Below are 27786 nucleotides of genomic sequence, written 5' to 3'. Positions count from 1 at the left end.
CAATAAACTATTATAATAGTAGACAGTCATAAATAAGTATTTATTAACTTGTATTTTGTCAGCTTTTCATTGGAGAATCCTATTTTTTATTTTAGATGTACTTAGGAATTTGATTGTTTATTTCAAACAAAACAAGAGAAATGAATTTATTCTACTACATATGTCATATGATCATATGATCTTAGGAAAGGGTTGTGCCGTGTCAAAAGGTTTTTTATTAAATTACTAGGTATGAGCTCTGCTTAAGAAAATTCATTTTGTATCTTCCTTTCATTATTCTTGAGGATATGACTCTTTCTAAGTTTGTTTCCAAATTTATGATGAGATCTTTGAATCAGCTGATGATGAATAAAACTTCTTTAGTTGGAATAATGCATCTGAAATCCATTGCTTGGTAGATTTTCCTTCTTTCTTTCTTTCTTTCTTTCTTTCTTTCTTTCTTTCTCCTTCTTTCTTTCTTTTTAATTTTATAGTTTGGAAAAAGAAATTGATCATTCTCACGTTTTCTCACAAATTATTTTCTTTGCAATTCACAAAGGTTTTTCCCCTCGAATTAAGATTTGCTAATTAAAATTTCCCCTTGTCTTGTTTTTTTTTTCCAGCTCTCGTAAATGTGAAACTTTGGGCTATTGATCGGCAATGTTTTCAAACAATAATGATGAGGACAGGCCTCATCAAGCATACAGAGTATATGGAATTTTTAAAAAGGTATGACACTTGTTTATTTTTTGAAACACACACTAAATTTGCTGCCCTCACTTCTTGGGTTTTTGTGGGGATCTTTTTTTCTCTTTCTTTTTTGAATGCAGTGTAATGAGCACTCATTTCTGCTCATCACTTTTAATTTTATGTTTTACCCACTTGTTTGGCATAAGAGCTTGAAGAAGGGGAAATGATAACTGAAAATCTCAGCCTCGTTAACTGTTTGCTTTTCACTCATTATAATTCATCTGCATGGTTGTTTATGGAAAAATAACAACAACATCAAACATACAGTAAGCATATAAATACCATTTTCAATATGTGCAAATCAAAGATCTCTCATTAAAAAAAAGACATTTCAGAAAAATGTGTTTTAGAAAAATGGTATATGACCTAATTTGCAAACTGTTGCACTTAAAACATTTTTTCATATATATAACTTCCAAATAGAGGCAATTTATGAGGCTTAAGAGAAACAAAAGCTTTTTTGCTGGAGGCATCTGCAAATATGGGTCAAATGAGTCATAGAAGAAGAGAGGCATAAGGATGTGTCTTGTTATCCCTTAAACTTGAATTTAAACTCTCACAAATTATGCTAGTATTTCTTCCCCGCCACATCATTATAAACCTACCATTATAAACCTACCACATTATAAACCTACCACATTATAAACCTACCACAGCTGATTAATGTATATATTAGTTGTATTTTAATTATAAATAATCAAAAATTAAAAATAAACATGTGGTCCTCGTTCAGAGAAAAAACGAATACCACCAAAAGCCACCAGGAATATCCAACAAGTCTTGTTGCCTGGGCAACAGTGTTCCCATTAGCCTTTTGTCCTACTCCCATTGAATCTTTCAGTCGAATGATTGGTTTGTTTCTATGTGTCAAGCTTGCAGAGCCCTGGAAAGAGAACAGATCTTGTAGATTAATGAACTGAAGTACTAAGTAAATATGCTAAAGCCATTTCCAAATGAAGTCGATTAATCTCATGGTGAATCTGTAATTGTAAAAATTAAAGCCATTATCAATAAATATGCTTTCATCTTGATCCCATGTGGAGCTAGGGATAATGTTGTGCAAGCAAGTGTGGCTCCTTCCTCTGTTGCCTCCCTGCAGCCCCCCTCACATCACCAAAACCTGGTTCAGAGGGTTGGGGGCTACAGGGCAAGTGAGAAGAAGCAGAAGCAGAAATTTGTTTTGCAACATGGTGGGCATCATTGTATGTCTCCCAGGCTTAGGTATACCTGACTCAGCATAAGGTTGGACTTTATGCTGCATGCTTATGTTGAATTACTAGAGAACAAGTCTCACTGAATTTCTCTGAACTCACAAAGATCAATGGAAGCTCCATAGTGCCCTTTGATAAATACGTACTTCTCCTTCCTCTGCTTGTCCTACATCTGTTGCTGTAGCAACTGAATACTGGGTGGTGGTACCCTAGAAAACAGCTTTGGGGAATATCTGATATATGGTTTCTAGACATTCTCTCAGTTTTACTACTGGGAATATTTGGGATCATAAAAAATGTGTCTCCAAGCTAGATTGCTTGCTTTGTCCTTCTTCTGGGGTGGAAGAGGATTGATTAACTTGGCACACTTACTTGAATTATCCAGAACTATTTGCTTTGAACATAGTAAGCTGAGTCAGATCATTGGTCCATCTAGCTACACTGACTTGTTAGGGGGCTATCCAAGATTTGAGATGGGATTTCAGACAGGCGTCTCTTCCTGGAGATGCGAGGCGTTGAACCTGGAATCTTCTGCATGAAAAGCAATGGTCTACCACTGAGCTATGTCTCACCTTGTATTTGCATCTATTACACTGTGCTTGTATTATGTTGTATCACTTTGCTTATATGATACTATATAAAAATATTTTATGGGTTAATGGGTGATGAGAGCTGAAGTATAAGGGATTTTGCTATACAGTAGACAACTTGACATTGATTCTAAGCCGTGTTTTTCTGAAGGATTTTTTTAAAAAAAAACATGGGACCTACTTATAAGATTTATTTACCTTCAGAGTCCATATAGTATGTCCCCAAAACATACAAATGCTGCTTATATCTATTAATTGAGCGTGTCTGTTGTAGGTCTGGACAAATCAGACTATTTCCAATCCATGGCACTTTTGTATGTGTTCACTTTTAAATCTGGGCTATCTTTTCCTGTATTAAGCTATGAATTATTATTTCTTAATTGTATAGTTTTACATAGAATTTTAGAAACATAGAATCATAAAGTTGGAAGGGACCCCCAAGGATAATCTATTCCAAGCATCCAAGATAGATGGCCATCCAACCTCTGCTTAAAAACCTCCAGTGAAGGAGAGTCCACAGCCTCCTGAGGCTTGTTCTTCCTGATGTTTATTTGGAATCGGCTTTCTTCTAACTAGTAGCCATTGGTTTAAGTCCTACCCTCTAGAACAGGAGAAAACAAGCTTGCTGTATCTTCCTTGTGACAACCCTTAAGATATTTGAAGATGATTATCTTATCTCATCTCTGTCTCCTCTTTTCCAGGTTAAACATGCCAAGCTCCTGTATTTGGTCTTAAAATATTCATTTTGATATTTTTTTAATTGAGCCAATAACTGTGTTATGACATTCGGGAAGTGTGAAATAACTTGAGTTCCAGCCTGCACATTAGTATGGGTAGTGTGGATTAGATCAGCTGGTATACTAATTCATGAAACATGCCTAATTTGGCATAATTTGTTAAGAGAACACTCTGATCAGCATATATTTAATGGAGGAAAGAACAGTGTGGTTAGAGCACCAGACAGTGCAATGTAGACTGGATATACAACGTGAAAAAAGTATATTAAAATTCCATATAATCAATGAAGTCAGCAAATCTGAATAGTTATTAAATTTGCTTATTTTGTACAAATTTAAACATTTTGGAACATTTCCCATATAGTAATAAGGATTGCACTCTTCATAGTGCCTGAAATGATCTTTGTAAAATTGTCTTCTTCTTATTGCCTAATGCCACCACCCTCTTTATAAGCATTGTCACTACAATCTGTCACAACGTGCTGTCTTGCACAATTCCAACCTATAACACAATAACAGGGAGTGACAAGGGCTTGAGACTGGAGTGGAAATCTTTTTTCAGCTTGATTGAAAACAAACAGGGGAATCTTAACACTAGGACATGGACTTTGGTCCCAGCCAGTCGTGTTGCTGAAATTCAGATACCTGCTTTATTACATTGAGCCCCAAAGCACAGCAAAATGACAAATGATTTACTGGATGTGGAAAATACTGAAAGAAAAACTTTGAAGACTGGAGAATCTATGCCTGTACACTCACATAGTAGAATTGTAATGTATATGTCACTTAGATTTTGTTCTGAACTCCTTAGCTGAGATCTAGAAATTCAGATAATTTGAGCTCCCCTTGCTGCTTTTATTCATTAGTGAATGGTTTTAATTATGCTTTTTTTGTCTACCCATTAACAGAACAGCTCTTCCAGTCCTAATGGGCTGAGTGGGCTATTAGGCCCAACTAAAGCTTAGTTCTTAGTGAGGTTCCAATTTATGTCTAGAGCATATTAAATTATGGGATGGTACTGTAGTGTTCAAATTATAAGAGAAAGGTAGAGGGGGCCGTAATGGAATTCACAAGTCATTCCTTGATATCTGCAAATTTTAGCCATTTGATATCTCCCTGTAGCTTTTTACAAGCAGTCACAAAGATGACCAACAAAACTGGTAAGGGCACCAGAATCCCCCCATGACCAGTGTAATTCAATAGGCTGGGGCTCACATGATAAAGAATTAGGTCTGTGTCAATTCTCCACAAACAAGGAGCCACCGCAGAACAGGCCCATTCTTGTGTGGCCATCCTCTGGACCTCTTGTGGAAGAGGGGCACAAAAAAGGGCCTCAGATGATGGTTGCAGGGTCTGGGTTGGTGCATATGGTGAGAGATGGTCCTTGAGGTACTGTGGTACTGAGTTAGAAAATACAAAAACCGGTGTGAGAGCCAAAATACACTCTCTCTCTCTCTCTCTATATATATATATATATAAAACACACACACACACATAACATATATATAGCCAAAATGCTATATATATATATATAACATATATATGTATATATTTTACATTATCATAATTGCAGTGCACCATGCAAATATAAATGATCATATTGATTATTACAGAATGATAGTAAGGGTCCATTTCAACTAGATGAAATCTATCATGTTTGTACATCACAAAACCCAAGTGCAAGCAGTGATTCTTACCACCAGGTTTTGATAAAGTAAAATCCATTTGACATTCATGTGGTAAGAGTGATAGGTTGTATTCGGCGGGGGGGGGGGTGACGTTAATTAATGGCATAGGTAGTAAACTATTGCAAATGGTACAAGGACTGAGTCATAACAGGAGGAATTCTGTTATCTCCATTCAGGTAGATGGGTTGCAACTTGGCAGAATTTCTTATTAGAATCCAATACAAAAATAATTTTCCTCAGGAAAATAGGATTTCGTAATACTACACCTAGTTGAAACAGACTTGGTATGATTACTCATAGTTTGTAAAGTGAATTGCAACTATGATACTTCATATATATATTTTAAATTTTCTGGATCTTATTATTGCTTGTAGTTCTGTAATCAAAACAAAACCAAGCAGACCTTGGATATCCTAATATTTAAGGCTGATTCTGTTCCTAGTGCTGGTTCATAGCAATTGAGTGGAACAGTGGCCTGAGCTCAAATTATGTTGCAGATAAAAACACTCATGTATTAAAAGGCAAATGCAATGGACCATCTAACTCATTATACGAATATGTTCAATAATCATAAGCATCATGACACTGTAGTGCTTATGGTTGATTCAGTCCTTAATCGTCCCCAGGATGCACAAGGCCCTAAGTAACTGCAGCATAGACATATATAGAGCTGGAGACATTTCAAGACATTTCTGTGTTGGCCTTTGGCATCTATTATTTCTTACAATAACCAGTTCACACCAGGGACATAGTGGTCACTATCTCATTGGTTCCAATTTCCTTGCTGATTTTGGTCAGTGCTAAAAAAAAACCCGCAGGAAAAATGATCTGATTGAGTACACCGATTAAGTTATTATCTTGCCTAGGTATTGTGCAATCAGCCGCTGATAATTACTTTTGTTGCACTTGGTTTCCATCCCAGTCTAAAAGAGAAGAGATGATCTCCATGGAATCAAAGCTTATTGTTTAGAAAATATCCCAAGATGCAAGTTAGTTTCATATAGTACAAGGTAATGTAATCAAAAGTTTTAAGTGGAAAGTATATTGTTGACCAAAAATAGAGAGAAAATAACATGCCTCTTTCGACAACCAAAATGGCAACTAGACATTCCATTTTGGCAACTGTAACCCTGGATTAAGGAGCCTTTTGGCGCCTAGCTTATATATCTGAGTTTCTGTACAAAATGGTTCTGAATCATGATCACCACAGATTTGTCACATTTTACTTTATTTTGGGTGAAGGCATGAAAATGTTGGTTTGTTCTTTTAAGGAGATTTCTGAAATTATGAACCCCCCAAAATGATACACTGACTACTTTCAGTTCCAATCTCAGAATTATAATTTTATCCCTCTGTCTTTTTCTAAGCTCTGCCAATATTAACTGATTAAGCTTCAGATTTTAGTAGAGCTTTTCTAAAAGATTGTCAAGATTAATTTAGATGCAGACTTCACAGAGTTTGCTCATCCTTAATTTGAAAGCAAGCAGTATGTGACAGAAATTAAGAGGAGCTTTCTAATACTGGCCTGGTGCAGATGTAAAGTCTCTGGATTTCCTAATCATTTCTGAGGCTCACCAAGCCCCTTCCTCCTCTTGTCTTCCCCATTCCTTTTAGGCCTGTGACACAGGACTATAATAAAACTTATAAGTATTTTTTTGACCCATGCTACATTCCAGTTTATTCTATTTCTGGAAACAGGTGAATGCCCACTCTCCACCAAAGCATGGTGGGCTTCCTTGAGATACTGACTCAAGATCTCAGTATTCGGCCTGGGGAAGGGATTATTAGTACATTTAACCAACGAGAAGTTTGACAGCCCATGGCTAAAAACTATGGTCAGAAAAGCCACCTCAATTGGACTGCCATCATTCCTCTTATATCATCTGGGTTCCGACACTGCCCTTGAATCCCTGAGGCAAAGGCTTTGGGACACCTTACATAGCGACCTGCGATCCCAGTCTTATGTAATTTGTATCCCAGTATCAGCTGGAATCCAATACGGGTACAATTTTCAGATACCCTCATACCTTAGGAATTTCTCTGTACCTACCTATCGGGGTTTATTTACCAAAGCCAGACTAAATGTATTTCCCTTGGAAGTTCTAAATGGCAGACTGAGAGGCATCCCCTATCAGAATAGGCTTTATTTATGTTCCCAGGACATCAATTGTATGAAGCATATCCTACTGCATTGTGGGCAGTATGAGCAAGCAAGGGATCCACTGATCAAACCCTTACTGGCAAATTTGCCAGGAAAATCCGAAGCCTCCCATATTAAATATCTTTTGGAAGACAGGTCAAATGATATTACACTGGCCGTGGCAAAGTTTCTTTCGGAGGCTGTAAGAAACAGAGATCATTATGCCCTAGATAAAACAAAATGACTGCCTTGGTTTCTTCCATCTGTCTGTCTGGTCTTTAACTGTATCTTGTTTTGAAATTGTTTTGTGGGACTTTGGACCGCAATAAAGTATTGGTTTATTTTGGGATACTAAAATGCCCCACCCCACTCCCCAAATGTGATGTCTGTAGATATTTGCTTTCCTGGATCAGTTATTGCTTGAAAAATAGGATGGAACATTTTTGCAAAAATCAGAATTTCTTGGGGCAGTCCCCCCCCCCAAGGCTCTTTCTGGTTTTCAAAAGAAAATTTTTAAACACTTAGATCTTCATCATTGGATGAGTTTCAATTACTACAGTATGTTAAGATTAACTGGTACAAATTGACATCCCAGCAGCAAATTCAAATGCTCCAGAAACATTCTGTACAATTTTTGTGCCAGATACAAAGCTGTAATGTTAAATGAAATTCAGGGACATTATTTGCTTCTATGCAGGTATCAGAAGCTAAAATATGAATGGAGAATCTGTAGAACTGAGGCTCCTACTATATTTGACTATTGACCATGATGGCTGAGTCTTATGGGAGTTGGAATTCAACAACCTTTGGAGGGCCACAGGTTTTCCACCCTGTCCTAGGATGACTATGCAATAGGTCTACTTCTGTGTAGATTCTGCAGCGAAAAGAGGACTGGGGATCCAAGATCTGGATCCCAAGTTCTCTTGGTACAGCATGTTGGAAAACGTCCTGGGGTGCCCCTGCAGCCCCCAAAGTCTGAGCTTCCTCTGGTATGCGCAGCTCTGGAAAAGGCATTTCCCTTCTTCTCCAGTGCGCTTCAGCGACATATATCAAATGATATATGCACACTAATCTTCTAGCATAACACAGCAAGAAGCATGAGACATTGTAGAGCTAATCTACGTATTTATTTATTTACACACTATGTACAGACAAAGGAATCATGGCGTCTCTCTCTCTCCAGCTCCAAGAGAAGATATGGGCAGAAGTAAAAGCAAAAGTACAGTACATACAGTGGAAGAGATAAGACTGTCTTCCGTTCCCACAATCTTCCCAGACAAGCATGTGATTTACACCAATCTCATCTGCAGCATCAGAGGTGTGAAATGCTAACACAGAGTGTGTTATATCTACATTAGCTAAACAGATTTCATTGAAGGCTAGTGATAACCTAATTCACTGAACCAAGATTTTGGCAGCTTCCATGTCACACATTTCAGACATCTTTATAATGTCTTCCCTATAAAGAGCCGAGTGAAACAGTTCTTACATGCTGAAGGCATATAAGAGCGCCAGGGAGAAGAATATGCTAAAGAGATTTGGGGTGAGAACGCAGCCCTGTTTCGCACTGCTCTTTAGAAATAATAAGAACAAAATTATTATTAAAAATAATAGTAATAATAAATAATAAACTGGCTGGGGCTGATTGGAGTTGTAATCCAAAACATCTGGAGGGCACCAGGATGGCAAAAGCTGTTCCTCCTGCTGTATGTGGTCCTACAGATGTGTGGTAGGAAGATTTATTTCATCACCAGTGAAATACCATCAAGCACTGGCACAGACAGGGCAGCTTTCAAGCCACAGTGCAAGTTTCTTCCAGCATTGGGTAGTTTTTTTACGAGACAAATGTTGGGCTTAAAGTGGGTCCTCAGGGCAGCATATGGCACAAGTTTTATAAGAACAGCAGGTCCCTTCCTTATTTATCCTCTTTTTCCATACTGCTTTAAATGCATCTAGAAGTCCAAACACATGGATATTATTTCTGAAGGAGGTTTGCTTGTAAAGAACTGAAAGCAATAAGGTGTTTTTCACTAAAACTGTGAGCACAGCCAAGCAGTAGAGCGGAACTAAAGTGCCAAAGTATCAAGCTGTCAATTTTATACTCCCCATTTTAATAAGTTTGGGGGTTTTTTTGCCTTGGTCAGTTGACTTTCTATTTTTATTTAAAAGTCTGCATAGGATTGGGATGGCATTTTGAGAATTTTAACATTGGGTGTGAAAGTTTAATAATCACTTCTCAGCCAGGGTAACACCGAGCAATGACTAGCAAAATATGTAAAGTAGATTATGTTATATTTTTATATACATGAAGTCTTTTTTTCTGGACTGAGTTTTTCTTAGGAATTTTCTCTGGGGTGTCTTCTGTAGTGTTAATATGCCCCAGCCGAAGAGGAAATAATGCTTGTGCCTTTTCTGTCACATTTTTTAAAAAAAATGGTTCACTGGTTTTACACAGAAGGAAATCTGAATAATGGAAATGAACTTTTCCTTAACAAGTCTGTGGGGATTTATATAACATACCTTAGGCCTACTTACAGGTAGTAAAGTGATTTTAAATTAGGTATTCACTGTATTCAATATTTTGATTAGTAGAGCCTTCACTGATTCTTTACTATCATTATAAAGTTCAGGGACATCTATGGAGCACTCACTTTAATGCTAATAGTTCCTACAGCTGGAGAACCCATGCATATCAATAAGGGATTGTACTGGAAGCTAGATGTGATTCAATGTGAAAGTCGGTTAAGTTCAGAATTAAGCATGAGCTTCAAAATATTTAAATAGCAGACAGCAAGAAAAATGGCATGTCGTTAGTGGCCAGCTGTAGTCTCTACAGTAAAGATTAGAGATGCTATCACATTTAAGAGTCACATATTGAAAATTAATTTCCAGATATCACCACCTGCAGTGTCAATGGTATCTGTTTTAGATAAATTAAGGGTGAAATCCTATGTGCACTTACTTTTGAGCAAACATACATAGCATAGCATAGCATAGCATAGCATAGCATAGCATAGCATAGCATACATAATCATGGACCCTTATACAGTTTAGCTGTGGGGTTGGTAGTAAAGAATGAAAAACACAATCTGCACTGGATAAAAGTAGACCACAGCAGGGGTTTGACAGCAGGGGTTGACAATTGCTGAGATTCACCATGGTATGAGCCGCAGCTAGGGCATCATGGCCCATCAGCCCCAGAGCTAGACTTCAGGACATAAATCGCCCCCCATCCTTGTGGGCTGTGACACAGTGCCCCTCCCCTATCCCTTCAGCCTAATGCATGGGTCGGCAAACTAAGGTCCGTGGGCCGGATCAGGCCCAATTGCCTTCTAAATCGGGCCCGCGGATGATCCAGGAATCGCTGTGTGGATCGCCAGCGCATGCGTTTGTTTACTCTCCCTCACACCGCAGCGGCGGTGCCCCCTCCCTCCCTCCTCCTGGCTTCTTCCTGCCTTGCCTAGAGGAGAGGGGGCTGGGCTTTGTTGGTGCCAGCCCCTCTCCGGAGCCTTCGTGTGCCGCTCATCATCCCTCCGCCACCAGCCCCTACTGCTCGCAAGACACAGGAGCCGCTGTTGGCTGAGCACCCTTCTCGAGCGGCCGCCATTTAAAGCAGCCCCTCTCCGGAGCCCTTTTGCGCGCCGCTCATCGTCCCTCATTCATTCTCCTCCCCCCAAAAATATAGTCTGCCCCCCACAAGGTCCGAGGGACAGTGGCCCCCTGCTGAAAAGGTTTGAGGACCCCTGGCCTAATGCCTCCTATGCTACCAAAGATGGCAGTTTACCGGCTTGCTGACAACCCTATTGCTCCTGCAACCATTCTCAAATACCATTTGAGATGTCCATAAGCCAAGCGTTGGTACCCTCTGCATACAGGTGTATACCACCAGGCCATTGCAGTTCTTCATTTTTGTATGAAATAGAGCAGGAACAAGAATTTCTCATTGTTCCTCTATTTCTTTTTCAGTCTTGGGGCAAACCAGTGAATATATATTTATACAATAACCATAAATTATCTGTTCCCTGACTTTCTGTGGAGATGGGTCCCTGGTAGATATTCTGAGGCATATCTTCTGAGAAAGATGTAGAAACAATTTGGAAGGAGACACGTATCTTGGGCAATATTTTCTAAATGAAATAAATATGCATCAGTATAATGAGAATGGCAATTAGGTTGTAGGGCTCTGCCCTTGGCAGTTTAGGTTGCCCCCAAAAGCTTTTGAAACATGGAATTCTCAAATCCATTGACCCCACTCTCTTAACTTTTCAGCAATGGCAGCAGCTGAATAAGATCATGTGGTTTCAATCTACAGCTACATAACCTGGTGTTTATTATAGTTATATAATTACAGGTTCTGCAACAAACGCTGCTGATGCTTTCAGTTTTATTTTATTTCTTATAGCTGCCACCTGTATTTTCTCTGCTTCTTTCATATGGATATGCTATTTTGCATTCTTACCAAAGGCCTGCCTAATAGCTAAAAAAACCAACACAATACATCCCAGTGCTATACATATGATTACCTCTGCCCGTGACACTTATAATTCTGACTTGTCAAATAATTCACAAAAGGCTGGGGGTTGGCTGTTCCTGTTCTCTGTAATGTCCATCTGTGGGGCAATTTAGGGCTTTCCTGAAATGATGAATTGGTATGTCTGCTAGGAAACAGCTTGTTATACAGAACTGTAGCACATAAAAATGAAAGCCACAGACTCTGCAACAGAGGCCACAGGTGGTAGCAGGTAATAAGACATCTGCGGATGTTAAGGATTTTGAAGTATTTGACTTTTTAAAAAATGTCCTTTTCAATAGAGCCACGAGTCTTCTTACTGGGATAAGGTCTAATTTGCCAGAGGGTCTGTTGTTTTAGAAGATATAATGTTAAGTTTCAAAGCAAAACAAACCAAAACCTTCATTGTAAGTGTTCTTTTCACTAGATTTACTCTACTGGCTTCTAATGAAAGGAAGAAACTGCTTTTTGTTGGCAAATGATCTGGTTTGTCAGAATAAACTTAACACATAGCTTGGTGGTGTTTGAAAATGTTATCAATGCAAACTGTAATCCAATTAAGCTGTGTGTGTTTATGCAAAAGATCGGTGCATACAATGAAGGCTTTATCACAGTAGTTCTTATAGCCAACCAGTCTCCAAAGAGTGGTACAGATCTTTTCCTATAAGAAATGCCAGTGTAAGATCTATTTAGTGATCCTTAACTGCATACACAGGGACGCGGGTGGCGCTGTGGGTAAAAGCCTCAGCGCCTAGGGCTTGCCGATCGAAAGGTCGGCAGTTCGAATCCCCGCGGCGGGGTGCGCTCCCGTTGTTCGGTCCCAGCGCCTGCCAACCTAGCAGTTCGAAAGCACCCCTGGGTGCAAGTAGATAAATAGGGACCGCTTACTAGCGGGAAGGTAAACGGCGTTTCCATGTGTAGCTCTGGCTCGCCAGAGCAGCGATGTCACGCTGGCCACGTGACCCGGAAGTGTCTCCGGACAGCGCTGGCCCCTGGCCTCTTAAGTGAGATGGGCGCACAACCCCAGAGTCTGTCAAGACTGGCCCGTACGGGCAGGGGTACCTTTACCTTTACCTTAACTGCATACACAGTTATGCATCTGCAACTCCTCTAGCTCACTGCCACAACATAACTGGAACTTCTGCAAGCAAATTATGGTCTGCACATGCGCAGAAGCGGTCCTCAGGTTGTGGAAACCTCGGGATCTGACCGAACCTCCAAAATGGATACCGTCCACAACCGGAGGTACCACCGTATATGAGTTTTCCTATGGATTCTGATGGAAGAGTTACTGTGAGATTCCTTGGATTTTTGTTGGGTCGTCTCCCAATGGAGCATGCATTTGCATAGCAATAAAAAGGGTAAGGGGAGGGTTTTAAAGTACAATACAGTGGTACCTCGCAAGACGAATGCTTCGCTAGATGAAAAACGCGCAAGACGAAAGGGTTTTTCATTTCTTGAGTTGCTTCGCAAGACGATTTTCCCTATGGGCTTGCTTCTTTTTTCTTAAAGCCGTTAATACCCAGGGAATCCGTGCTCCGCAAGACGAAAAAAATCGCAAGACGAAGCAATTCACGGAACGAATTAATTTTATCTTGCGAGGCACCACTGTACAGTGGTACCTCAGGTTACATATGCTTCAGATTACAGACTCCGCTAACCCAGAAATAGTACCTCAGGTTAAGAACTTTGCTTCAGGATGAGAACAGAAATTGTGCTCCATCAGCACAGCGACAATGGGAGGCCCCATTAGCTAAAGTGGTGCCTCAGGTTAAGAACAGTTTCAGGTTAAGAACGGACCTCCGGAATGAATTAAGTACTTAACCCGAGGTACCAATGTAAAAACAAAATAATCAAAATGATATGTAGGGGGATTGGTTGGTGTGCCAGAGAAGCAAGATCTACCTTATAACCTACCTCCCCATAAATTTACCCACAAGGACCCTAAACCTTCCCTAGGTTTCACCTCACTCTCCCAGTGTGCAAGTCTATATTCACATTCGGAGTGGAGATCTAGTAATCTACATTAGGTAGAGGCTGAAACTGTATTTAGCACGGGCTAAAAGGAGGAGTAGGCATCAGGGTGTGCATACAAACCCAAACGTCCCTGCATGTGGCTGTTCCACTTCAGCACTTTCCAGCTTATCAAGATTTTCAGTCATGGGGCAGATTTAAAGCACATTTAGCTAAACATACTCTGAAGCCCCCTCATACCTCCCCTATCAGTGCAGGAAGATCTGAAGTGTATCCAGCACATGTGAAGACCCTGAGGCAAGGCTTACATGTGTTCCCCACTTTTAGCCCAAAGGTTTTGGGCAAACGCCTGGATAGCCTAGGCTTGCTTCTATTATTGATATGCTGTGTAAGAAGCCAATGAGACAGCCCTCTATTTTTGCAAGGTTTATCTAACTTCAGCTGTCTGTTTTGTTTTTAGTCCTTGTTAAAGCTTAGCAAATTTTGAGTACTATTCCTTCCCCCCCGCCCACTTGGCTTGGGAATGATAATTCATAAAGTTGCAGTGTCTTTAAAGAGAGAATTGTGTCCAAGTTGGCTACACTTTTTGTGAACCTTTGGGAAAGCAATCCCCCTTGGAAGAAATAACAAGTGGATACAGTAGGTGACCATCCCGTAGACAGCTGGATGGAATAGTACAAAAAAGCCTTTCTGACAAGAAATTGGCTCAATTAGGCAGCAATTTTCACTAAATCATATCGGCCCTTTAGGTGTTCAGCTGTATCTTCAGATATCGGAGAAATAGCTGTAAGCAATCAAGTGACCTGTCTCACACTATAAACAAGAAAGATGGGGTCACTGCTCTGGCTGCCAGAGATTTGGGGATTTGCTCTTAGGTTTTTCAATTCTTTCAGATGTATGACTGGAAGCTTTACAAGGAGTTATATTTGATTTTGTTCTCCCAGGTTATTTGCTGCAAGTTTCAAAAAAGTATCCTCTAGTCCCTGTTGCAGTCCTAACATACGTAAAACATCTGGCCATTCAGCTTCAGACATTTGTATATGCTGAGTAGCATGAGCTTGGAATCACTGCAATAGAACAAGTTTCTTGCTTCGTATGGGTGTATAAGGGTATCTAGTTCTGTTGATTCACTTCAGTCGCATGAGAGGCCCTTTCTTGATGCCTTTCTTGTGTAAATAAGAAAACTTACTATATTATTTGGTCATAATATAGTAAAGTTTATGCACTGTATATGTCAAAGCCTTGTAAGTGGAAATAAGTAATTATGTTCGACGGATTCCAAGTCCGTAGGTACATAACAGCTTCCAACTGTAGATTTTGGAGCAGCCAAAGGAAGTAAAGGAGATCAGTGCTTATTTTAAGAGAAATATTTGTTGAGGTGAGCCTGTTTTCAGTCTACAGCATACTGCTGTTTGATATTAAGTGGTTTATCAATGCCTTTGAATAAATAAATAAAATAGCAACCACTAAAATAGCAAGTTTTCCCTTATGCTGGGCTATTGGCTGCTTTTGTACTAACATTTTTATAGTATTGTTTTTATAGTAATGTTTTAATTGGGATTTTTTTTGGGGGGGTAATGTTGTAAGCTGCTTTGTGAAGGATGTATTTTAAAACACGAATTAGAAGTTTGTTAAACAAATAAATATCACATCATTCCAACGACTATCAGTTCAGTAGTCATAGAATTTTTGTAGAGTTGGAAGGGACCTTGAGAGTCATCTAGTCCTGCCACAGCCATCAACCTTCTGGTTAATAGCCAGACACACTGACCCATTGCACCACCTGAGGCATTGCTACTTTTATGTATATTGGATTGGTTCCAGAATAAGTTAGTTACATTTAGGTACCATTGAAATAAATGGGCAAGATTAGTCATTGCTTAGTTCTCATTGAAATCAATGGAACTTAAGTTCAAACAACTTAGTCTGGTTCATCCCATTCTCAGGAAAATTGCCAGTAGATGCATACAGAAAGTCTATTTCTAAAGTACACCCTGGGCAGAAGTATAGCATTTGCCACAAAAAATTAACAAACTTTGTTTCCACTGGCTACCATTGTGCTGTTACATCACTGGCTTATAATGTCTCCATATGGGTTATACATGATTACTGTGGCTTTCAGCTGCTATATTTTATAATATGCTTGCATGTATTTTTTATTATTGATATTCATGCACTCTCAGCTTCATCTTGGATGAGGATGGACAAAGCTCAATGAATGTAAAAGTATTTCCTTTCAAAAACAAAATAAAACAAACGCTGGACATAAGTCAGCTGTGTAGGCTAATGTTTGCATGAACTACTGCAGGGCCAAAGATTCATCCTATTTACAGTTGTACTAATCAGGACAATTATTTAATGATAATATGTAATAGAACACACATAATGACGATTGGTTATTGTGGCCATGGGTCTGTATTTATTAATCTACACAGCTGAGCGATGGTAATTTTAAGCTACTTTAAAAACAAATAATAATAATAATCTCCAGTTATATTTGTTCTAAATACATGAAGTGGAACCAACGTGCTGTATATCTCTAATTAAGAAAATGAAAGAGCTTTCCTGACTTTGTTTTGCTGTGGTTCCTTGAGTGCAAGATTCTTTTTTTCTTTTTCTTTACAGATTTCCCGATGATCACTATCTATTTTATTTTCACAGATTTTGTTCCTTCATTTCCTGATTAGAGTAATTCACACTCGGGGAAAAATGAGAGAGAGCTATCCAAACAAATGTAAATTGACTAATTTTGGACAATTATCCTGTCAAATGATTACGTTTGCTCACATTATGAAAGGAAATTGAACAGCATAAACAGTGGTTCATTACGGCTGTGTGTAGGAATGTGTGTGTAGGTTGAACTGCATACACATAAATAACTATAATTTGTTACTAATGTTCTATAGCGTGTTTCAGTGCACAGTGTTATTTGTTAGTATCAGTAGTCTCTGGGTTACCTATGGATTTGATTCTTCAATATGCATTGCTAGAGTGGCCAGATGATTGATTGATTGAGGTGGCTTGACCTGGTAGCAGTGCAGAGCTGGAGGGGGCCAAAACAAGTGAAGCTTAATGCACACAAGGTAGCGGTCTTTCTTGCGAAGAACAGGAATTTGGTGTGTTTTGGATGGGGCAATACTCCCCTTGAAGAAACAATATTATTATCTATTTATTCAACTTCTATACCACCCTTCATTTGAGGATCACGGAGCACAATAAAAAAGCACAACAAGTACATAACAAAGTAACAAACAAAAACCAATAAGCCCACACACAGTTTAAAAGGCCATAATTAGGCAAAGGCCTGGGAGAAGTCAAATGTTTTTGCCTGGTGCCTCAAGACATGTAACGAAAGGTACCAGGCGAGCCTCCCTGGGGAGAGCATTCAGTAAGCAGGAAGCTGCTGCAGAAAACGCCCATTGCCATCCTCCAGACCCCTCGTGGAAGTAAGCACATGAAAAATGACCTCAGTAAAATCATTGAGTTATTTATAAAACACCCAAAAACCCTAAAATGACCAAGGCGTCGCAGTTTCTCTCTCACACAGACACACAATGATTTTAGTTGTTGCTGTCTTGTAAAAAGGAAGGAAAAGTTATGAATTTTTATTGAGTGACAATTGGAAACAGGGCCCATTATCCTTTTTTTGTCTGCTTCATAGTGACATTTCAGTGGAATTTCATGTTGTCTTAACAAGCTAAAGGATATTAAATAAATATCGGGGGGGGGGGGGGTTAGGGGGATGATTTGCCTTTTCCCACATGTAAAATGATTGTGTGAACACTGCCTGAATTTAGATGGTGACTTTTTATTAAATCTTTTGAACCGTTGTCACTTGATTGACTGCAGTGATTTCCAAGCAAATGATAGAACGGACTGAAAATAAATATTCTTCAAACCCATTTCCAGTATTTAATACAACAGCAGACACATCCTTTGGAACTGAGCAAATCAAGTGCCTAAATACAACTGACAAGGAATAATAATATTTTATTGACTGGGCAATTGGTCATTAATTATTACAGGGTGCTTTAGGAGGCAGATCTGGAGGATTAGAGGATGCCACTTCATATATAAACAAATGGCAATGATTTGAAAGTTAATTAAATTCAGATTTTTTTTCTCCCCAAATGTAAAGTTCCTTAACCTGTGGGTTCAAAAATTACCTACTGTAACATATCAGGAAGATCAAGAAACAACGCTCTCTTTAATCTCAGTCTATAAATTACTGAAATGTTTGATCATGCAGAAGCTATGAGACACTTCTGTTACACATCTCCCTCTTTTTTTCTGCAGAAGAGTTCTCACAGCCATCTAGTTTCCCCAGCTTGTCAGCCTTTTCCTTGCTTCTGTTTCCAGCTTTCCCAGTAACCAGAACTGGTGTGACCATCAGCCAATCAGAAGAGAGTGGAGTTTAAGTGAGCTGCTGACAATTTAATAGTCAGATAGGGACTTTCTTTCTGGGTGGGCAGAAGAGGTCTCTATCTGAGTGGCACTCAGATAGGATACAGTACTCTGTCAGCGGAGACAGATAGTGAACTGGCTCTCAGAGATAGGGATTGTCTGTGGGCAGACAAAAGTTGGACTCTTGAGTGGGGTTAGCTAGGCAATGCAAGCTGGTTTTGATTCCCTGAGGGAAAGTCAAATCCTTGGAAGGACTGAGTGGGTGTTGCTGTTTAGGAACACTGATCGCCATTTTAGATGGGAAAAGTCTACCTGAGACTTGGTTGGAAAATAGTGCTGATTAAAAGTTTATCTGTTAAGAGTTTACGGTAAACTAAGTTTTGTGCCTCACTTGCAAAACCATCAAGCATTAAACCCTTATAGAATGTAATTAAATAAAAATACAGTTTTGTCTTCCTCCTTGGAACCTTTGGGTGGGGATTAAGTGGATGATACTGGCAGCCTTCACATAAATATACTGTAACACTTTGCTACAACAAATAGTTAATTATAGACTTTCCCTGTGTGAATACAGAACGAGTCTTCTCTGTTAACATACCCATAATGTTGACCATGTTTCCCAGTAGCCATCTTCAATGAGGCGATAAAACACAACATCTTCAAAAAGAGAATAAAAGGGGGCACAGGTTTGCAGAAAAATTGTATGTGCTCATTTGCAAAGCTATATGAAAATTAGCTTACAATTACTATAATTTAGATAGAAATGCAATATATCTCATAATAGCAGGCTTAGCAGGTAAGCTGTGCTCCAACTCACTGGGTTGTCTAGGTAATAATTGTTGATTGACAACTTCAAGGCCCCTGCCCTTGGGATTATTTATCTTTAAATCAGACTCGGACTAAACAGTCCTTCAATGGATTAATCCAGTTTATGATTGGTACAGCCCAGGAGCACGTCTACTCACAGTTTTCAGCACGGGATGACTGTATATTTTGAGCTGCACTGAATCTGTAAAAAGGCCGTGTTTGTTACTCAAATCCCAACTGCTTGCATGTAGAAAGATTCTATTGAATTCTGCTATTAACATGTTGCGCGCCATCTGTTTTGAAAGTTCGGAAGTTGTACCTTCCACTGAAGCATGTGCTGCTATACTTCATTCATTCAGGCAGCATAATGTGAAACACCAGTTCTTTCTGCTTGTTGCACACAGAGGTCTAGATTGCATTAAGTTTGGTGGCAGACAGTGATTTGTGAATCCTTCTGATGGGAGTAGGGTGAATTGTATAGCATATAAGAAATTGTCTAAGGCACTTAGGGGTTGTAGGCAATTAAGTCCTACTCAGAGTTAAACCACTGAAATTAATGAACCTTAGTAACATTTGTTAATTTCAATGGATCTTCTCTGACCATGGCTGGTACTTGATTCAACCCAGAATTTTTGTTTTCATGCATGTATTATGTTGTCTCTGTGCATATTTTCATTATCTGAGTTGCTCTCACCTCTGTATTGTCATAATTATTGAAAATTGATTTTAAAACTCCATTAAACTGTAAATGGTTTTTTCTTCTTCTCTTCCCTCCTCCCCAATGAATTTCCACCAGATTCCTGCCAAGGGGGAAGTGCCTTTTGGGTACCTTATACAACTATATATAGCTTTCCTACTTCAAGCTGAGCTATAATTGATTCAGCAAAATAGTATACTGAGAATGATGACCATAAGATATAAACGTAGGGCAGGCAATACAAGCTTTGTTGCTATGGCAATGATTTAATATCTGGTTTATATAACATTGAGGGTGACTTAATGCAAGGGCCTTTTAAAAACTGTATTAAGAAATACAACCCAGCTTCAGTTCTTAAATGTTGCATATTTCTTATGGTGATCTGAGTTGTAGTTCAGAGTATCTCCAACTTGCTAATCTTCCTTTTGTAGCCTGAGTTAATGTTAAGACTTAAAAAAAAATCTCAGTAAATGTAAATTATTATAACTGCAACGCTCTTTCATTTCTTGTGAGTGCCAGTTTACATGTGAGAATGAGAGTCATTTTCATTCTCAGGGAATTTATTTCCAGACCCCTATATAACTCTTCACCATAGAAACTATACAGATTTGGCTTTCAAAAATCCTGTGTATTTTAAGGAACTAGCTACATCACTTACACAAACTGGCTTAATAGTCAATATTTCCCCCCAGGGAGTCTTGGACCAGTAGTTATACAATGACACAACACTGTAGTTGCAGGATAGGAGGAGGAGTAGCTCTGATCCCTGGGGAAACCCAACCAGATGGACAGGGTATAAATAATAATGAATAATTTAAATTCTTATTTTGGGGTAATTTTTATGCACCTTTTGTTTCCTTTTTTACCTCCAACTTTATCTTTTTTCATTGAAATACTTTCAATGCAAAAATTATGAAAAGACAGCCTAGAGTGCCCTGTATCATGAATATATTGAATGAGCAACTCAATATCCACTCCAACCACATCCCAAGCCCTGCCTAGATTCTTGATTCTCCCCTTCAGTCTCAGGAGTGAAGGTAGCAGTAAGCCCAGTGGGAAGCCTAGAGTTACCACAACACCAGAGCAGCAGGTAATACCAGAGAGAAGATCCAACTGCAAACAATGACCCACAACCAGAAAATAAAAGATACTAGCAGTGAGGGTATATGTCTCTCAGTCTCCTCTGAACTATTACTATTGAGCTATGTAATATCTAGCTCACTTAGCTCCCAAACTCCCCAATTTACCTGCTGCTCATCTCCATGCTTTATTTGTATTCTGGAAAATAAATAAGGAATGGAGAAGGTGATCAAAACCTGCTTTATATAAACCTGAAAAATGGTCCTAAAATCCACCCAGTTGGTGCAAACTATTAAAATTCTCAGAATTCTTAAAAGATAGGAAAATATCTAGTATAGTTCTATTCATCTATGACCTTTTCGGCAACTATCCATGCCCTTTTTGGAAGGCCTTCTCTACACAACTGCAAAGGGAGGGCTAAATCTTGTCATTTGTGAGAATGCTTTGACAGATATTTTGACCTTTCAATTTACTTGTTGCACAGAGCATGATTTGCAATTGACTCGAGATTTGGCATTTCGCCACAAAGTACCCATAATGAGCTTATCCTAAAGGGATTATACAGGCTGAAGAACTAAGATATCAAATGTATTTTGATACATACATATCAGTGTTTATGATTAATAGAAAATAAATTATAAGAGAAAGAAGCAGTATCTAAAGGAGACCTTATTTAAAACCCTATGTTTAATAGAGTGTGTTGTATAAAAGCAGTTGTAATTTAACTTCTTGTTGACTATGACTCACCACACTTGAAATCAGGGGAACCCAATTTGCTTTTTTTTCCTGGGGCAAAATGGGTGGATTACTCACTGTGGTAATCTATGAGAAATGAACAGCTGTTCATAAGTGCTTTTGCTTTTGCATGGCTTCTGAGAACTCCTGCATTTCTTTAATGTGTGACATGAAAAGCAGCCATCTGAAGCTGAATATACTAAATAACGTTAGAACAGAATTGAAGGATTGTACCCTTTTAGTCCAATATCCTGTTTGTAACAGTAACTTCAAAGGAATTGTATATCACAGCCAGCAGCATTCTAAAACTTGGAACATGAACATGTCCTGCAGTCTTGAATGATGAAATACTAGCATAGTCAAAAATAGTAGATCAGCCTTCTAATTATAACACTTTTACTGGGTAGTAACTTCTATTGATTTCAAATAAAACTACCTTATCATGGAACCTGGCAATCAGCAGAACAAGACACTAAAATATCTAACTGCCTTTAAACATTTTAGTTTTTAATGGTGTAGTGGCAAGGAATTATCTATTGCTATGGGACAGAATGAAATATATCACATTTCTGAATTCCCAAGTCTACGTTAGAACAGTGAACCCAGACTTGTGGTTTCTCTCACATGGCCAAGGCATGCCATGAGTTTGGATTTGGATTACTGCTAAACCCAAGCCATGGCTTAATTCTGGGTGGTGTGGCAGCAGCACAATCACATGAGGCACAAATCACCCATGATATTCAGTCAATGTGCTTGCATGCTTGCATATGCATGCTTAGCCATGGGTTGGGTTAAATATGTGACATGCAAACTGGGCCAGAATTGTGAAGCTTGCAACTACTTGCATGCTTTACTTATCATCATCAGTGTCAATGTTGGGGAAATCTTGAGCAGAACGTCTAGCAACTCTTGGAATATGGCATCTCCATTAGCCCAGTTGTGCTCATGATCCCCATTCTCATTGACCTCTAACCCACACCCAGGTGAAGTTGGGATGTATTTGTATGCAAGATGTATTTCTGTACTGTACACATTTTGGTAGATTTTAGTAAAATATGCACTTTTGGTGCTGATCAACAAGTTATTGAAATAATCAGATTCCATTATAATGGGAAAGCGGTAGGCCAGATCATCTGTCGAGTTTCATCCTGGCCAAGGCATAATAATATTTATAACATCTGTGAATGAAGCCCTAATATGCTGAGACTTTGGAACCAGTTTTGTCACTGTTTCCATTGTCAAGAGGAAGAGATATTTTACCAGCAGAGAACATGCTTCACATGCAGAAATTGTCAAATAGCCACCACCAAATATATCCCCAAATGGATATTTGGTCCAGCCCTACTTTTGTCTGTTCATTTGTCAGATTAACAGTAATTGTTGGTGCTAGGATATAGTGTCTGTGGTTCTACTAAACCACTAATTTTATAGCAGAAGGAAGGTTTCTTTATGGAAAATTGTGTGAAAAGTAGATGGTTATCTGTAAGTAGACAAGTGTAGTGGTACATGCTGAACTACAAAGGACACAATTCTTGAACATAAGTCACTTACATGTCAAGTTAAACACTGGGACAGAGGTCAATACTGAACAGTGATAATAAAAATCAGGCCTAAATGCTGAATTAAAAACATCAACTATTTGTTAGTTTTCAGGAATCCACAGAGGGTAAATGTCCTGAATTACAAAACATACAATCAATAATGTCTGTTCCATTTATACTTAGAAAACCAGCAAATGAGAAGATTGCAAAGATAGTGGTGACATTTCTTAAAATAGGCATAGACTTGTTGTCAGTATATTATTGCCTTGGGCAAATCCTGAAGTGGGTATTCTTCCTCCATCTCTGCACAAGTATCAATTATTGAAGCATTCTGCTTAGGTTAGCCTTTAGCTTGTGCAGGTTATATGATTAAGAGGATACTTTGTTCTTCGCTATGTTAGTTGGGAGACACAGGAATTAGTCAAACAACAGCTTTCATGGAGTCCTACCACACTAATTGAACTGCTCAGTGAAATTAGTGTTCAGAACTAAAGATCTCTGAACCGATGTATCAGCCTTTCAAGAGATCTGGAACACCTTTACTACTGCTGTTGGCATCTCTGCTTGTAAACAATTCTAAATATATTTGGATTCATTGTGGAAAAGATCCCATTATCAATGCATTATAACATATACCTCTTTTGTAAGATAAATATGAATACCTATTTAGACTATATAAAAAAAAATATTGTGACCATTTCTCAAGGATAGCAATACCTTCCAGACAGTTTAGTCTTCCTTATTGATATCAAATATTATTTGATTATATTTTACCATGTTTTAGTTTAAGGCATTGTAAGCCATCTTGAGTGTATTTATTTTATTTTATTAATAAATTTCTATGTTACCTTCATCTGAAGAGCACAATATAAAAACACAATAATACATAATACAATAATAAACAAAAAATAGGAACTCCCTCACAGTTTAAAAGGCCATAGATTGTTTCATTAGCCAAAGGTCTGAGAGAAGAATGTTTTTGTCCAACTGATGCAGTTCAGCTGTGGCAGATGTTCCTTGGAGCTATTGAGTCAGAGCTTCAGTCCAGCGAGGAGCCACGTACCCTCAAGTGCTCCACTGCAAAGGCGGATTTAGGGGAGCACAACTGGTCCGGTTGTACTGGGTACTGAGCTTTGGGGGTGCTGCAGGGGACACCACAACTGTGATTTAGAGAGCATGAGAAGCAGTGGGGAGGCAAATTTTGGCATTGCACAGGGCACCACTGAACTTTGAGACCCCAAGGACCCACTGGGAAGCAGTCAACTGGCTCTTCCTCCGATGTTCCTGGAGGACCTTTCTACCTGTATACATTTTGCCTCCACATTCAAGGTACACATTTTAATATAATTAGAAACAATAAATTCCTTCCTTCAAGGAGTTTGCATCAGAGGTTGCATCTGAAATTTGGCAAAGCAGAGTGTACTGAATGTGTTAATATTGCATGCAGTGAAAAACATGTTGCATTTCTTTGTAAGGTGTGGACCTACTTTATGCTCAGAACAATCTGTTTGTACCAAAAGTCCATCAGAAAGCGTATACAATTATTTTCATACAGAAGATCCTCATTTGCCGAATGATTATGCTCTAGGAAAAATACAGCATGGTGTATGACTGTATAGAATTCTGTATAGAAAATGTGTAATATTAGAAAAGAAGCCTATTTTATTAGATGAATGGTACAATTCCTTCCTTTTTTGTTGAAAATAATGAGAAAAATGACTTGCAATTGTCCTGCCAAAGTAATATCCAAAACATATATTATTATGCTGATATACTGTCAAGTGTAGCAGGCATTGCTGTTAGATTGAAATCAAATGGTCAGTTGAACTTGATTTAGGTTATCATAAATATCCTTTGTAGATATTGTCAGTGAATATTTAACTAGTTTTGAAATCATAAGGCTCATATCTCAATGAATGTAAATTGCAGTGTAGTGATGCCTTTTCTTCAGTTAGAAGCTTTGACATTCACTAAGACTAAGGAGCTAGTGTTGTCTGTGACTTGGAGCTTCAGCTTGTCTTTTACAAAGACAGTTTTGTTTTTATTATCTCTAAAAGTGTCAAAATAGTAAGAGGATTAGGTCTTGGCTTTTTTCTCCCTCCAGTATGCTTTCTATGATTTTATGGGGATCAGATGCTCATTTTGCCATGCAAAAGAATTCATTTAGATTGTTACATCCAGTGAGACCCTTTTAAAAAAGATATTCTATGGCTGGGATAATGCCTGCAACCTTTGTGTTAGAGCTGGGGAATTTTTTTCCCACCCATGGGCAACCTTATAGGTGTTGGATGCCAGTGATAGGTGGAGCCAGGGGGCAAAAAGTGTGCAGTGCAATAGATGTGACTTAACTTCATACGTCAGGCTATACTCCAGGCACACAAAAAATCACAGGGTTCTGCACACGCCCAAACACCACCCAGGCAAGCAAGAGGCTTTGTAGCTCAAGGGCATCTTTCAGTCAGACAAAAGTACTTGAGGTGGGCACAAAGCAGGGGCAATGTGGGGTGTGTTCTGGCGAGAGTCCTGAGGCTGGGTAGAGAGGCCTGGAGCATTTGGCTCCCATCACTGATTGAAGACATATCGGACAAGGTTCAGTACCCCTTGCCCTAATGATCCCATTGGTCTTTAAGGAGATTAATACCCAAATGTCTAGATATATAAAAATAGCCTTTAGAGACAGTACTTCCTTGGACACTCTTAGAAGAGTGAATGCACAATTCTGAAATGATATTCCAAGTCAAGGATGCCTATGTAATTGTTACACTTGTATGGATCATATATTCTGTGTAGAAGCAAAACTTTGTCCATTTGGTACTCCCTGTCCCTTTTGACAAATATTAGTATGGCTGACAGATTGGTAAATGCCACACTTTATTGGCTTCTCCTGTTAAAATTCAATTTTCTTACACTCCCTTGAACAATGCAATGGCTGTCCATGCAGAAATCCCTGAATACCAGGTGTAACATCTTGTTAGTGCCAACATCATTCTTAGATAACAGTGTTGCCACAGCTCCATCTACTTAGGCTTCTAAAGTTGTCATATTGAACCTATAGCCCTTATCACACATCACTTCTGTTTTCAGGTAACTTGCTAAACAGAAAAAAGAAAACCTATTTCTTTATGTCAAGGTACCATGCATCTTTCTCGGAAAGCAACCTGTATTGCATACTATTGCTTCCTGATGGTCTTCAAAATGATTGTCAGTTGTATCCAGTTTGCTGACTGATGACTCTTTGATTCAGTGGAAGCTCCAATCAATATAATGGGCAAGGATGCAATTTTCACTCCCCTCTCCCCACTGTTTTAAAAGCATATCCCAAACTAGGGGTGATGGAGCTGAAGGGAGGGTGTAAATATGGGGGGGGGGGGGATGTTTAGTTTTCCTGTTCCACTAACAAATGCCCCTGCAGATACCAACAGCCTTCAGTTATCAAAGGGGCATGATTGAATACAGCCTCCTAGGTTCAAATGTCAGAGTCTTGAAGTAATCTTGTGTCCAACAGATCCATAAATATCAAAAAGAAATTAACTGTCAAATAATGCAACTATTCTTCTGAAGACTTTTTTTTGTTCTTATGTTGAAAATCAGAAACCTGGGGGTGATTGAGGTCTCTCTATCTGACCCTCACCCCCCCTTCGCCGCCCATCATCTGCTTCATATTCCTCAAGTGCTTTTGCTTAGCTGACATGAAGTGTGAAGTATCTTCATTGCCTGGCGAGGAGGATGGAAAGTGTGTGTGTGTGTGTGTGTGTGTGTGTGTGTACAAACTCCTGGCTTTAGTGTGGCTTGAATGTAGCCTGCTATTCAAAGAGTGTTATCGCATCCATTGCTCTGCCCAATTTTGCCTTTGCTCCACCCACTTTCACCTCCAGCTCCGCCCACCACTGCTGTGCAGTTCCCAGTTGATTCTCCAGAGGGAATGTGGCTCTTAGGCTGGCAAAGGTGTTCCATCCCTGCCTTACACAGTAACTCATGGAGAGTCATGAGTGTGCTACAGCCAGCATGAAATTGTGGGATCCCATGCATAATAAATGATGTTGCCATACTTCTGAGTTGCTGCAGAAATTTTGCCTGCTAAATGCAGGATGGTATCAGAGTTCATTTCATCATTCACACTTCAGGCAACCTAACGTAATGTGACTTGATAGCTCCAAATCATGTGACTGGCTGATTTATTTATTTTGGGCATTTTTATTATATATAGTTTTTCCTTTTGGGTCATTTCATGTACCACCCTGCCCCAATTTTGTTACATGATAGTTTAAAAACGATGTTGTGATTGGAAAGTACATGCTGTGGCTCATAAGTCACAGAAGCATGGGGGGAAATAGAGAGTTGTTCCCATGCTCATTCTAGTACTTTGTTCATTCAATATACACATCTGTAAAGACTGCTGGCTTAAGGAAAAAGTGAAGGATAAGCACGGCAGCACGATTACTACTAAAAGGCTTTTGTAAAACATTTGTTCCCCTTATCAACAGATCGCAGAAGTGCAAACTAAAATCTAGGCTTTTAAAATAAGGAATATTGAAGTTCCTTGATAAGATCAGTACTGATGGAGAAATATCCCTCGAAAAACAGCCTTTCTACCCTTCAATATGCAACTGTAGGGGAGCTTTTATATTTTCCAGGTTACGTCTTAGTGCATGGGAGCCACATTGACCCAACAGAGATGGTGATTTCCAGAATCCTTTGCAATGCACAGGAGATGCTTTGTAGCAGAGGAATTATTGTTAAAGTTAAAGTTAAAAGTGCTTAATGGGAAGGAAGTTTGAAAACCAGTGGGCCATGAAATACTTATGTATTTCATTTTGGCATTGCTGTGATGGTTCTCCTCTACCTTTTCCCTCCACACCCATTTCCTTGTATGTTATGCCTTTTTAGTTTTTAAACCAAAGGGCACAGTTTATCTCATTTTTAAAAATTGATGTGAGTTGCTT

The 27786-nt window shown here is 39.0% G+C and overlaps 1 protein-coding gene across 4 annotated transcripts in view; it reads left to right on the top strand.

Moving 5' to 3' along the window:
- The window catches only part of PRKG1 (protein kinase cGMP-dependent 1), a 660310-nt gene that overhangs the window by 474676 nt on the left and 157848 nt on the right, over positions 1-27786 (top strand). For all 4 annotated transcript variants that reach the window (XM_079976270.1, XM_079976269.1, XM_079976271.1 and 1 more), the window contains one exon: positions 603-708. In XM_079976270.1, coding sequence (XP_079832396.1) covers positions 603-708 — 106 coding nt within the window. The remainder of the gene's footprint in view (positions 1-602; positions 709-27786) is intronic.

The sequence above is a fragment of the Podarcis cretensis genome (genome assembly GCF_951804945.1).
Source record: "Podarcis cretensis genome assembly, chromosome: 5".
Classification (NCBI taxonomy): Eukaryota; Metazoa; Chordata; class Lepidosauria; order Squamata; family Lacertidae; genus Podarcis; species Podarcis cretensis.
The sequence above is the reverse complement of the archived record's forward strand: the minus strand, read 5'-3'. Positions and strand labels throughout refer to the sequence as shown.